This window comes from Gymnogyps californianus, chromosome 7 (genome assembly GCF_018139145.2).
Source record: "Gymnogyps californianus isolate 813 chromosome 7, ASM1813914v2, whole genome shotgun sequence".
Taxonomy (NCBI): domain Eukaryota; kingdom Metazoa; phylum Chordata; class Aves; order Accipitriformes; family Cathartidae; genus Gymnogyps; species Gymnogyps californianus.
In genome coordinates, this window is record NC_059477.1 from 14170701 (window position 1) to 14184408 (window position 13708).

The following is a 13708-nucleotide window of genomic DNA, read 5'->3' on the forward strand; positions in this document are numbered from 1 at the left end:
CGTCCAAGCCATGAGCAGCCATTTTCTCCAGAAGAATGCAGTGGGAAACAGTGTCAAAAGCTTTACTGAAGTCTAGGTAGACAACATGCACAGCCTTTCCCTCATCCACTAAGCAGGTCAGAGGCTACAGCTTCTAGCAATCATTTCATTATAACTACATTAGAAATTTTATATGGCTTCATTTGATCTGCAATTTTTATTTTCAAGACTATAAACATAGTAATGTTGTTTTGAATTAGTATAGCTATGGCTTAGAGCCTTGCTTGCTGCTGCAGGCCAACGAGTTACGGCAAGTCAGCTGAACTCTGGTAGGAGTCTGTGTACTTGCTTTCATCTGCAGCAAAGGTGAGGTAATGCGAATCCCCTTAGCTTAGGGGGGGTTGTTAGTCCTTTATTACAAGCAAAGCGAAATGCAAACAGTTACTGGGTTCCACCTGATACATAGTAACTTGTTTAAGCTAAAATAACTTGATTGCGAGTATGAAAATGACATATTTGACTCTTATTTAAAAAGATACTTTTATTTATTCCCGTACTGAAATTATGCCCTCAGTCTTCAGAGGCTTTGCTAGTTGATAAGTATGTACCTACTGTGCAGATAATGGGGAGCCTAAGGCCTCATCTGTGCTGGTACTTGTAAATATATATGAAACCATTTTCAGAGAGGAGCATAGCCTCCAGTATTAACACTGTTGTAAAACATGTTGTAACTGAGTTGAGAGTTTCATAGAGAGGCTCTTTTGTAACACAGTTTTGGCCAGCCGGTCGGGGGGAGGGAAACAAGAGGGGAAAAAAAAAATCCACGCTCAAACTATATAGGAAATCAAGCAGCAACTGTTTTAACTATAGCCATGTTGGCAAATGCAGTGCTGGAAGAACCAAGCTTGACAGCTGTTTTTGAAGACAGTTATAACTAAAACAGTTCAAGAAGGTTTGTTTTGTTTTGCAGACTACCATTTTAAATGTTAATTATGTTCTAACAAGCTGATAGACTCCAGCATTATTAGACACTGAGCTAGTAATGTTCCCCATATTTAAACTGCCTAACACATTCTTTGTGTTGTCACTAATTTTTTTGCAAAAATTGAAAACAATAATAATGATGATGATAAGTCCATCTCTAAGGATGGATCTACACCATTGCTTTAAGAGAAAAGAAGAATAAATAAACAATCTGGAGTTCTCTCATGGGTATCAAACAACCTACTCCAAACAGCTATGTCAGTCTAGGATAACATCTGAATGAGCACTCTAGGGCAGATACTGTAGAAAACGAAGCTCCAGATAACCTCACCTTGGACCCAGGTCCTAACCTCCTGTATCTAATGCATGGGATAAAAGACTTTTGTCCATTATTTAAAGCTACGCTGACATGTTGGGTTATAACACTTCATGCAAATTCATCATGCCCTTTTCATTTGAGAAATACAAATAAAAAGCAATGTTTTATTTTTTAGGTCACATAATTAGGGCACTCAAAAGATGGGGAATCCTAAATTTATGATTACCTATGCAGCCTCAGTCTGCTTTTTGAACATGTGCATTATGATAGAGACCTTGATTAGCAGTATTGTTTTTCACAGTATAAAACAACAGTCTGAGCAGATGATGTGCATAAAATAATTCACGGGATATAAACTGAGTTGAGATGTTAGCAGCATTCTTGTCTCATTTGCCAAAGCAGGGCCCAGGCTTGACTGCAAAGGTTAGGACTGAAGGATATCAATAGAATAATGCAGATTTCCTGTCCCATCTATCTTTTTTTATGAGTTCTAGAACTTCTAAATAGTGCATTTTAGTATAGATCTCTTTGAACCTGAAATTAATAGAAGACACATTACTGTGGTAAATGTGAAGCTCTAGAACTTCAGTTTCATTAACTATCTATACAGTCATCACTGTGCTCCTTTCATGATCCTTAAAACATCAAAAGGAAAGGATCTGCTAGAAGAGAGACAATATTAAATTAAACACTGGTTAAATTTACTGCTGGTGAAACCTGTAGGGGAGAGTCTTACAAAGGAGCAAGACAGGAGATTAGGGTGTCCACTGACTTAGATACGTCTAAATTGTGACTAAATCAAGTCCTAAAAGCCAAATGAAGGCTTTTTATTCTGGGAGAGAAAACAGATCCAGTACGCTATCCTGTCATTGTCCCTGAGGGTGCTTTTAGACTCAGCTAAGAGGGGGGTAGTTGTTTAGCCCCTCTTCAGTCTACTGTGGGAAGGGAGATAAAAGGTTTGCTTGTGTGGGAGCTCATCCCCACCTGTGCAGCCATAGCTGCATCACTGAGCAGCAGTGACTTGCCAGATGCAAGCGATGCCAGGAGCCCACTCTGTGGGTGAGGAGCTCTTGGCTAGCATGCAGAGCTAGTCTTGGCTTTCACTGCCAGAAGTGAACAAGGCAGTTCTGGCACAGAGGCAGTCAGCAGGACCCACTGAATGCCTTAGTGCCCAGCTGGGACTATGCACAGTCATTGGTGCTGGAGACGTAGAAGCTGAGCTGTAGATGTGAGATGTTCTGGCAAACCATATCCTATCCATGGGCCATAGATTGGCAGCAGAGGCCAATAAATGTCTGCTTGTTTTTTGTACTCCGGATGCAGTGGAAGCAGAAGTGTTCAGTGCTCATAATTTCAGTTGTCTCCTCTCCAGGTCTCTGACCATACGGCAGCACGTTTGGGAGGTCTTGAGCCTTAATCCTGACTGCACCATTCACCTCACAGTGTGATCCCAGGAATGTGTGTCTGTTTCTGTTTCTCCATCTGTAAAACAAGGGCAGCAATCATCTCCTCCCATAGCACAGACAAATTCACTGATACTTATGAGGCATTTGGGTGTTACAGTAGTGAACAGAGGAAGAAAAGCATGATGAAATGAGCAGGGCTGTGTTATTTGCATAGAGTGCAGGGAAGCAAGGCAGGGACCGTTAGCTGAATTGTGAGGATAACAATGAAGCATTTCCAGAGTATCATCAATCCTTAGTACTCAGCTTTCCTAAGGCAGGGAGAGTGGGATGAGCATGCATACATCAGAGAGGGCTGGCTGAAGGTTGTATGGACATTGGTGAATGTAGCTTTTCCTAAGTAATTGTCTTCCCAGTTGGTGTGTGTGTGAGGTATGATAATATTAGTCCTTCATATTGCTGTTATTAGGGTAAACTAGCTTTGAATGAAATTGTGTGTCTTCCGTTTCTCACCAGCTTGTGACTGTTTTCATGCATACAGAATGCTGTCATAAAACAGTAAATTAGAAGCACAATATAAAGGGAAAATAATTTAAGATAAAGGGGTTTTGTTTGTCTCCTGACAGGCTGTGAGGTCACTTAAAGAAACAATTGAAGACTGTTGGGATCAAGACGCTGAAGCTCGACTAACAGCGCAGTGTGCTGAGGAGAGGATGGCAGAACTCATGATGATTTGGGAGAGAAATAAATCAGTTAGTCCAACGGTCAACCCTATGTCAACTGCCATGCAAAATGAGCGGTAAGAAGAGAAAACATTTGGTTTTAGTCAGCAGCAAATGCCTAATTCAATGCTCAGCTCACTCCAGGAAGGAAGCTAGAGCACACTGCTAGCTTAACGTTTCTGCACCTATGAAGTGGGCGTGTGTTACATGAGCTAGTCTGCATATGGGTATTGTATGACATGATCTTGATTGCTTGTGTTCCTAAGGTCTCCTGTGTCCCCCCAGAATTCAGGTACCTTTTATGTAAACAACTGTACTTCTCACAGAGGGGCCTTTTAAACTGAACTTTGGCAAACTGTCTAAACAGGCTTGCAAAGATATGAAGTGACTATGAATTGTCTTTAAGGTCTCTTGCCAAATGATGCATAAAACTTCTGTTTAAAGTGTTCTGCTAAAAACTGTGAATTTGCAGGCAATATGAGTTCAGGAAATCACTGAGTCTCAAACCTGTAGCTGTTCAGTTAAAGAACTGCAGGGCCATCGTTTAAGTCATCGTTATTCTGACCCCAGGGAGAGAAGTGCTGTGCATTCTCTGCTTACATATGATCCAGAGGGATTGAGAATTTGCAGAACTGACATTAGTGCTTAATAGTATACACTAGAGATCTGGATTTGAGAGAAGAGTAATGTTGCTGTATATGGCAGTGTTCATTGTCATGAAAAAACTTATGTTCAAATTGTAGAATACCTAAATTGTTAAAATAATAGATTTTTCATGGTTTAGGACCTTGTGACTTTTTCCCAGCATCACGTTCTCCATCTTGTGTGTTGAGTTCTTGTTGCCCTCCTTCAGCATCCCTTCTCTGCAACTAGAGCAGTACCTTAGCAGTGAACTGGACAAACAGCATATTGGAAAAATAGAAGAAGATTACTGTTATCTGACTTAGTTGTATAAATAACACCCATGACAAAATTGGTGTCCTAGTAAAACCAATTTTCTGCTACCCAGATATTTCAAGAAAGTTACTGAAAGTTCTCAGTTTGTACTGTATCTGTCCTTAGTTTATGCATGAAAAGAAACAGAAAGACATTCAGCTGTCTTAAATGAGAGGCTTTATAATATGAGGTGATTTTTACATATATGATCTTAATATCACTTATTTTTTCTTAAAGGAATCTGTCGCATCATAGGCGTGTATCAAAGATAAGGCCATATCCAGATTACTCTTCCTCTTCCTACATTGAAGATTCAATCCACCACACTGACAGCATAGTGAAGAACATTTCTTCTGAACATTCAATGTCCACTACACCATTGACTTCAGGTGAAAAGAATAGAAACTCCATTAACTATGAGCGGCAACAAGCGCAAGCTCGCATCCCTAGTCCTGAGACAAGTGTCACCAGTTTGTCCACCAATACTACCACCACCAATACAACTGGCCTCACTCCTAGCACTGGCATGACCACCATATCCGAAATGCCTTATTCGGATGAAACAAACTTACATACTACAAATGTCATGCAGCCAGGTGGGCCCACCCCTGTTTGTCTGCAGCTAACAGAGGAGGACTTAGAGACAAATAAATTGGATCCAAAAGAAGTGGATAAGAACCTGAAAGAAAGCTCTGATGAGAATCTGATGGAACATTCACTTAAGCAGTTTAGCGGGCCAGATCCACTCAGCAGCACTAGTTCCAGCTTGCTTTATCCACTGATAAAACTTGCAGTAGAGGTGACAGGACAACAGGACTTCACGCAAGCTGGCAATGGTCAAGCATGTTTGATTCCAGATGTCCCATCTGCTCAGGTCTATCCTCTACCCAAGCAACAGAACCTTCCGAAGAGGCCTACTAGCCTCCCCCTAAACACCAAAAATTCAACAAAGGAGCCACGGTTAAAATTTGGTGGCAAGCACAAATCAAACTTGAAGCAAGTGGAAACAGGCGTTGCCAAGATGAACACTATCAATGCTGCAGAACCTCATGTCGTGACAGTTACCATGAATGGAGTGGCTGGGAGAAGCCACAGCATAAACTCTCATGCTGGCACAACCCAGTACGCCAATGGCACAGTGCCATCTGGCCAGACAACCAGTTCGGTAGCACAGAGGGCCCAGGAAATGCTTCAGAACCAGTTCAGTGGAGAGGATAGTCGGCTGAATATTAATTCAAGCCCTGATGAGCATGAACCCTTGTTGAGGCGGGAGCAGCAGGCTGGCCATGATGAAGGTGTTCTGGACCGCCTGGTAGACAGGAGAGAGCGACCACTGGATAATGGCCGAACAAATGCCAATAACAACAACAGTAATCCGTGTCCAGTGCAAGACACAGCTACAGTCAGTATCCAGAATGTAGTGAGAAATCCTGGGCAGACCCAGACTAGAAGAGCACAGAGGCCTAATTCGCTGGATCTATCAGCCACAAATAGTTTGGATAGCAGTAGTATGCAGTGTAAGTGCCTGCAGGACTTGAACAGTTTCCCTGACACTTTTTTTACTTAATAACTACATATAGAATAGAAAATACTTCTGTCTCTCCTGTCCCTCCTTAAAGCATACTTATTAAATCCCATATAAATTTAATTTCTATCAGTGCAATTTCAATCTTCTCGATAAAGTCCTGTCTCCATCAACTCCAGCACGTTAGGCCACTCTCTTCCTTCCACATACATGGAATAAATCTGTCCCTTTATAACCTGTCTACTCTGACTCTAGGAAGGGAGTAATTTCTGACTTTCATTATTCCTTGCAAGGCACCTAATGTTGGCAGCTGCAAAGCATATTGAAAAAGCTTCCTATTTCTTCCTTCAGGGGCACTTTATACCTTCTTTTCCTTATTCTTCCTCATTCTCTTAAGAGTAGCTGGCTCTAAGATGCATTGATTAAAATAATTTATTGTAATAACTATTTATATGCTTCATTACTTTTAAAGCAACTGATTTTACTGTATTATCCCAGCCTAGACGGAGGGTCAGGCATACTCTATTTTGCTATCTGAGCTCCAACAATTATAGCAATCCTGTGTCAGTTTACCATGTACGTATTAAAAATTAATCAAAGTAGTTAGAGAAGGAATCGATTTTAATAGACTCCTTCAGAATAACTGCCTTAAGAGTTTTACGGCCAAAGATCTAAGAGGTTACAATAGGGCTCTCCTTTTTACAGTAAAAATGTAATCATGTAGTTATAGTTAAATTAGGTACATCCTCTGAGTTTGACTTTGGGCCTGTTGGAGCTGTTGGAAAGGCCTCCTAGTGTGCATTTTTAAGAGAATATATTTCCAGAATGCACTGAAGTCTTTGAAAGGTGCTTGCAAACCTCTGACTATGTTTAGACAGACGCTGTGATACTAGTGAAATGATCTGGGGTGCCAGGCATGTTTGGAAAGAAAAGATTTAGAAACAAACCAGAAAAGATCTTTCAAGAAATGTAGTTGAATATTCAGCAGTGGAATGTTTAAGCCTTCCTTTTAAGTAGGAAACCCTAATTTTTGTCTTAACATGTTGACTTGAGTTGAAATCTTATTGAGGTAAAGAAAAAAGATTATTGCAGTAACTTTCTTTAATTGAAGGTTAAGTTAAAAGAAAGGGTTTGAAGGTTATATAAAGTTTTTTTAACAATCAGATTTCTACTGCTGAAATTTTATCATGATTGAAGTTGGTTTTGCCAGTTTTGCAACACAACATCCCAAATCCTGACTTAGGATGTTAACAGAGGATGGACCATTTTGTCTTCAGGTGAAACGCTTTGCCAGGTGAAGTAGGATTAGGGGACCTATGATTTAATTATGCTATTAAAAGTTTAGCCTTTGCTGTCCTGTAGTAGCAACATTTTTTTGTACCTCCTATTACAGGTAATATAAGATACTATGATTGCAAAAGCCCCTCAAATGTCAAATGCTGATTCTGCTGTTTGATGCCAATGTGCATTCAAGGTAACACAAATTACTTCACTGAAGTAATTTCTGACAGAGAACAGAATCCGACCCCTTGTTTTAGTGGCAGCTACTGTAGCTGATATACCTGTCATGCCTCTGCCACACAGTTGCTTTTGTGTGATAAGATTTTGTTCTTTTGTTCTGTTTTGCACGAGTAACAACCCTGGACTCTCCAGTCAAATCTTACCTTCCTCATAATACTATTTTCTACTCTGTTTTTGTTTTTTGTTTGGGTTTGGTTTGGTTTGTTTTTTTTTTTCTTCAGTAGGTGACTCCTCACAGGATGGCAAATCAGGCTCAGGAGAAAAGATCAAGAAACGTGTGAAAACTCCGTACTCACTTAAGCGGTGGCGTCCTTCAACGTGGGTCATCTCCACCGAGCCGCTGCACTGCGAGGTCAACAATAATGGCAGTGACCGGGCAGTCCACTCCAAATCCAGCACTGCTGTTTACCTTGCGGAAGGAGGCACTGCCACCACCATGGTATCTAAGGACGCAGGAGTGAACTGCCTGTGAATACTTTAAAAGCCGACAAATGACTTTTTTTTTTTTTTGCATTATTTGAAACAAACATGCAGAAGACATTTTAAAAAACTGCTTTCTCCTCCTGTCAGCAGCCCCTACCAAGGACTCGCTTTAAATAGATTTCAGCTATGCAGAAAATTTTTAGCTTATGCTTCCATATTTTTTTATTTTGTTTTATTTTTTGAACGTTTTTGCACTTTTATTTAGTATCGCTAAAGTTAAGTCTGTCTGTTTTGACCACGGAATATATATATGTGTATCAAAAATGTGGTCTCAAAATATTTTTTTAAAAAAAGTAACAAAAAAAAGTATCGCTGATAATCAGTTTGGACCAGTTTCTTAAGGTCACTAAGATCATAAGCAGACTATAAGACAGGTTTGACTGCAGTGGTGTCTTGTAACCATGTTTTGATTTCTGTGCACAAGCTAGTCTGTATATTTCTATGTTACAAAGTGTATTCTCTTTTGAACCCCCTATTTTTCTTGTGTCATGTTGAAATGTGCAATAGTCTATAGTTCACAGTATGCTTTATTGAAAAGTGTGTTTCTAAAATGGCCACATGTTCCCCTTTTTGTATTTGTTAATTTTTCCCTGACAGTTGAGCAGTCAGCTGGTCACGACAGTGAACTTTGCACACCGTAGCCAGCTTGAAGCAGCTGCCTATATCACATTGTGCTCTGAGGTGACAATGCATGAATTTTCCCCAACTTGAAAGGGCTTTTAAAAAGGAACAAAAAAAAAAATCTGAGCTCAGTACCTTTCCTTTGATCCTTCCAAATCAAAATGTGTTTCCTTTATAGTAGTAGATGCCAGCCTGTGAAGTTCTGAATAACAAAACATTGAACAAATGTAAGAAAACAATGTCAGCCATTTTTTCCATTTTATTTTGTGTGCAGTTTCACCCCCTGTATTTATGTAAAACCTCATTTAGATCACTAATGATATACATTGAAAAATACATTTTATTCAGAAATCTTAATAACTGTCATACTTAAAAGCTCTAGTGAAGATAGGTTGCAAACGTATTTTGTTTACACAGAGGAAAAATCATGAATCTTATTTGGCACAAAACAGTTTTGTGATAAGTCACAAATCTTTCCTGATTTACCTCCTTACAGACAGTCTGGGGTAAAATCAGCCTGATTACTTATGCAGGTACGTGCATCCTGATTGACTGTTGTTGCTGAGTTGAGTTGAAACTTGTCCTCCCTTCAGAATTTTTAGAGCCCCTCATGCATCGCATTAAAATTTATTGCATGCTTTTAAAATTCATGGTTATGAGTGTTTGCGGGGGAGGGTTGGGGTTTTTTCCCCTCTGCTTCGACCCTTCTTTCAGTTTGTATGCACATTGATTTTAGGTATCAGTGAACATGAATGTAATATCTATCGAGATAAATTGCTTTTTCACCATCTCAAGTAAACCTTACCTTTTTTTAGAATGATTGTTTTTAATGTCTACTGAAAGAAAATTAATTGCCTTATTGGTCAAGACCTCCTTCCGCCTAAGAAATATCCTTCCACCTGAGAAATATTCTTTCTGATTGAAAACACTTCAGTACAAAGTATTTAGATAAAAAATATATAACACATGTCAGTCTTTGGTACTGAGTAAAGTATTATCACTTTATCTGAAAACTAGTGATGTTCAAAGAAAGAAAATCTATTCAATCAGCCTGCCAAACTCCTGTGGCAGGATACTGGCAGCAAACAATTGCCTCCCCGAGCCTGTCTCCTTTCAGCTGACTGAAACAGATGCTGTGTGCTTTCAAGCTCATTTGTTTCCTTGCTGTTACATTATTTTTTCCCCCTGAGGTAAACTTTGCCAACCCTGTTCTTCTATATCTGAAGATACAACTAGCATAATATATGCCTTGCTACATCTGATTCTTGCCGTTTCCCAAACTCCCTTGTTTATGCTTGATTGCTATGATTTTCTCTTGTAATGCTTCTTAATGTTTCTTAGATTCTCCTAGATATCTCCAAGAGATAACTCTATAAATCCAGACTTCGATTAAGTGTAGTTGTAGAAATACAAGCCATGAGACACTTTTTGGGCTCTTTATGTTCTTTAAGCATCAGTTCAAGTAGTACCTTTCGTCTCTGAGGCGTAATTCTGTTATCCGCCTATATAAATACACAGTTATATCTCCCCTTTTCAAAAATACAGCCTTTCTCTGGTTTTACTTTTAATTCACTCTCCGGCTTCCCATCTGCTGCAATCTTGCGTCCCAGATGTTGAAAACCTGCCAGTTGCTCAGCTGGGTTTCAAGACCTGAATCAGAATTTTTGGCATTCTGTTCCTAATGCTGGCTGTGGTTTTCTTCTCTTTTGGCCCTCTTTGAGTCTCCATTTGAAGTACGGTATGTTGTTTTGTGATGGTCGCTGTATCATGCATATTGAAGATTCTTCACTCCTTTACCAATGACTTTTTGCTTTGCTTTGCATGTATCATCCATCAGCATTTCAGAATGTGGGCTGAAAAGCATATTTAGGACACTCTTATCTAACTTGAAACACTCTGGGGAGAGAAAAGTTATTTGCTCTGACTACTGCTTCTTTCTGCTAAGATAGATTTGCACCAGTCTTCTAGCCTTTCTTTTCAGGCCAATCCTTTGTAAGAAATCCAACTTTTTTATGCTCAATGCGATCAAAATCATTTTAATACCAGATGAAAATGTTCTGCAGTTTTCCTTAAACATTCTTAAAGCAAACATAATAGTTTCTTTTCCTTTATCTATTTCTGTCACTTCCTGGAAGGCCTTTGGGATGAATTATAATTAGCAGAAAGTATTGGCTTTGTAATCTACCATGGATAAATATAATTTGTAACATGATAGAAATATGTACTTTATCACAAAATACCCTGTAGATTAAATAGAGAAGAACTATTTTTAAAGGTCAGTCAAAACAAACTCTTAAGTAGGTACCAAGATATCGTAATTCTGCATAGCTAGATGAGATCAGATTAGGCGTTTGGTTTTAATGCTTAATTTAGTAATGCCCTTTTTTTGCTCACAGCACATAATCCAGTCTCCACAGAATACCATGGGGAATCATCCTTAACCAAACGAAATACATGCGAGAGAGAGAATTCCACAGATCAGACACATGGATAATTGATAAATGTACTATAATCAGGAGAGACAAATGTATTTTATTTCTTTGTGGTTTTTCAGGGGTTTTTTAAGAAAAAAGGATAATGATGACAGTTGATAATTTTCTGTCAGTTTCTCATGTATATTGCAGACAAGATAAATATAGCAAAATGAAAATAGAATGATAGTGTAAATACCTATGAATTGTGCCACTGTCAAATAGGCAACAGTAGAATATTTGCTATGGTAATTTATAATGTATAATTCAAGTAAAATGTTAGAGCAAACATTTGTGATGTTTGTATATATAAGCCAAAATCCAAAATCTTACTGGTTTTAGAAAATGACGTGCTAGTAGAAGCCAGAGGAGTTGCTTAGGTTAATGCATTGTCTCTTTTTCTGTTTCCTATAATAGAGATACTCACCAACATAACATGGGTTTTAGAATGTGAATTCTAACCATTTGAGCAGACGTGCCTCATAGTCAGATTTGTTTTCTTCTAAATTGATATTTAAAAGTCAGATTATCTGCAACACTTCCCCTGAATTTGCTTATAATGCTCTATAGCTTCATGTGCTAAACAATTAGTATTAAAAATGCTTTTCTTGAATCTCCAAGATGCACTTAAATTGCACAGCTAAAGGTAAAGGAATTCCTAATTTAAAAGAAAACCAATTGATATTGTCATCATTAGAATATACTCAGAAACAAAGAACATTTCTGTTTGTGTTTTGTCGTCTTACTGCTGTTCATTTGTGTCTTGTTTCCATATAGAAAATCACCCAGTTTTCAAAGGCAACACAGTTTCATTTTTTTCAGTGCACTGGGGACAAAAAACAATGCAAGATGGGTGCTGGCAGGTTCCAGGAAACAAACAACAAAAAAACCCCACCTTCTAAATATGTTTAGAAAGTACATATCTTCCCACCTGGCAGCTTTCTCTAAAAGAAATCTTTAATCCTGCCTGTCTCAGAAAGCAGAATAAGGAAGGTTCTGTATTTGTATGGAATGGATTATTGGGCCAAATTTAATAATAATGAATTGTTACTTAATATATATGTATACATTGTATATGCCATAGTTTCAGTGTTCAGTGCATTTTGCTCTAATGATACTCCTTTTTTAAATGTTAAAAAAACCAATCCACTAATATAATATCACTAAGTCTATGTTCAGATTATAATTTTTTTTCATGAAAAAAATTTCAAAAGATCATAGCCATGCTGCCATTGAAACGTTATTATGGAAAGTTCCAGCCTAATTAGGGAGAACTTTAAAATTCACATATTTAGTCAATGCAGGAGAAATTAATTATGCCGTAATTTTTACTTGTATAAAAATGATGGCAGTTCCCATTGCTGAAACAGGCTGGTTTTAAGTCATAAAAATAATAATTGCCGGGCACAGTAGCATATACATGACCTGATGTCTAACTGGAAAATTTGGAGCAGCTTATCAAAGAAAATTGAAATAGGATTGATTAGTCTATGAAAGTTGGATTAGAGACTGGACAATTTAGTATTTTGCATAAATTTGGTTTATTTGAAATTTTTTGTCTGGTCTCCCACTATCCATTTTAACAGGTAAATATAATAACCTCCTTTTTTTTAACGTGCTTATTTTTTGTTCAACTTTAAGCCTTTCTTCAGTGAAAAAGCTATACATATTGCAGTGAAGCCAAATGTATATTTTTTTATGCAAACTCTGTATGTATTTAGATGCATGTGTATGTTGTGCATAAATTCCAGGATTAAATTCTGTGAGTTACAGCATCAGATGGTAGCACTGGTAGCAAGTACAATGTTCTTCATATGCCATTTTTAAGTTGTCTTTAGCGCGTCATAGTAAAATTGGGATCAGACTGTGACATATAGTCCAGTAGTGCAAGATCTCCCATGACAGACTTGTCACTGATTGTTTACGTGGAATGTATTTATGAGAGGGAGAGAGAGAAAGCTGGGAATGCACATGACAAACTTTATCTGAAGCTGGATAATTTAAGGTACCTCTCTTAAAGATCAAAAAATAACCCAAAATACTTAATACATGATAAATTTTACAAGGCTTTTTTATGTAGTAGCTATAGTTACACGTGTGGTTGCCATTTAAACATAGTATTTTAGTCCATTAAATCCAATTACATTTTAGGCTTCTATATTGTCATATAAAACTGTAGCTGTAGAAATACATCCCTTTTTTGATACACCCCCCCCCCCCCGTATGTTCAGTTTTGATGTGAAATAGTAACAAATCAGATTTCTCATTTTGAGGTTTCTTCTGACTAAAACTGGTAGCAGAACTTCCACTTCTGCAGATAAGAGATTTAGGCACTCCTGTGAATCAAGATGGGAGTTATGTTTGGCACAAGTGTATCTGAGGAAATCAACATCTAATCTCTTGAGCCAAAAGCTGTTGAAATCAAAGAGGAGTCTGCCATTGATGACGAGCAAAGGAGGGTTGGGTTCTGCTGGCAGTGGTTTTAAAAATTCCTTGGGAGGATTAGCCCTGGGAAAGCTAAGGTGGAATGTGGGACCACATGGGCGAACCCTGGCTACTGACGTCTTGAGGGGTGTTAGCTGATGCCTCGGTTCAGGCTGTCAGGCTAGGTCAGTACCAGTGCAGCTGTGGTTATTGTCAAGAAGTGGAACTGCACCAGTGGGAGTGGTAGTAGAAGGTTTCAAGATAAATCTTCATTTACACCAAAGCCCTTTCATGTTGTTCTGGGCTTCATGCAGGTCTGA

At 38.5% G+C, this 13708-nt stretch overlaps 1 protein-coding gene across 1 annotated transcript in view; it reads left to right on the top strand.

Moving 5' to 3' along the window:
* The window catches only part of BMPR2 (bone morphogenetic protein receptor type 2), a 109015-nt gene extending 97888 nt beyond the window's left edge, over nt 1-11127 (top strand). The window contains exons 11-13 of the mRNA XM_050899570.1: nt 3312-3484; nt 4581-5860; nt 7611-11127. Coding sequence (XP_050755527.1) covers nt 3312-3484; nt 4581-5860; nt 7611-7861 — 1704 coding nt within the window. The 3' untranslated portion in view covers nt 7862-11127. The remainder of the gene's footprint in view (nt 1-3311; nt 3485-4580; nt 5861-7610) is intronic.
* The last annotated feature ends 2581 nt before the right edge of the window (nt 11128-13708 follow it).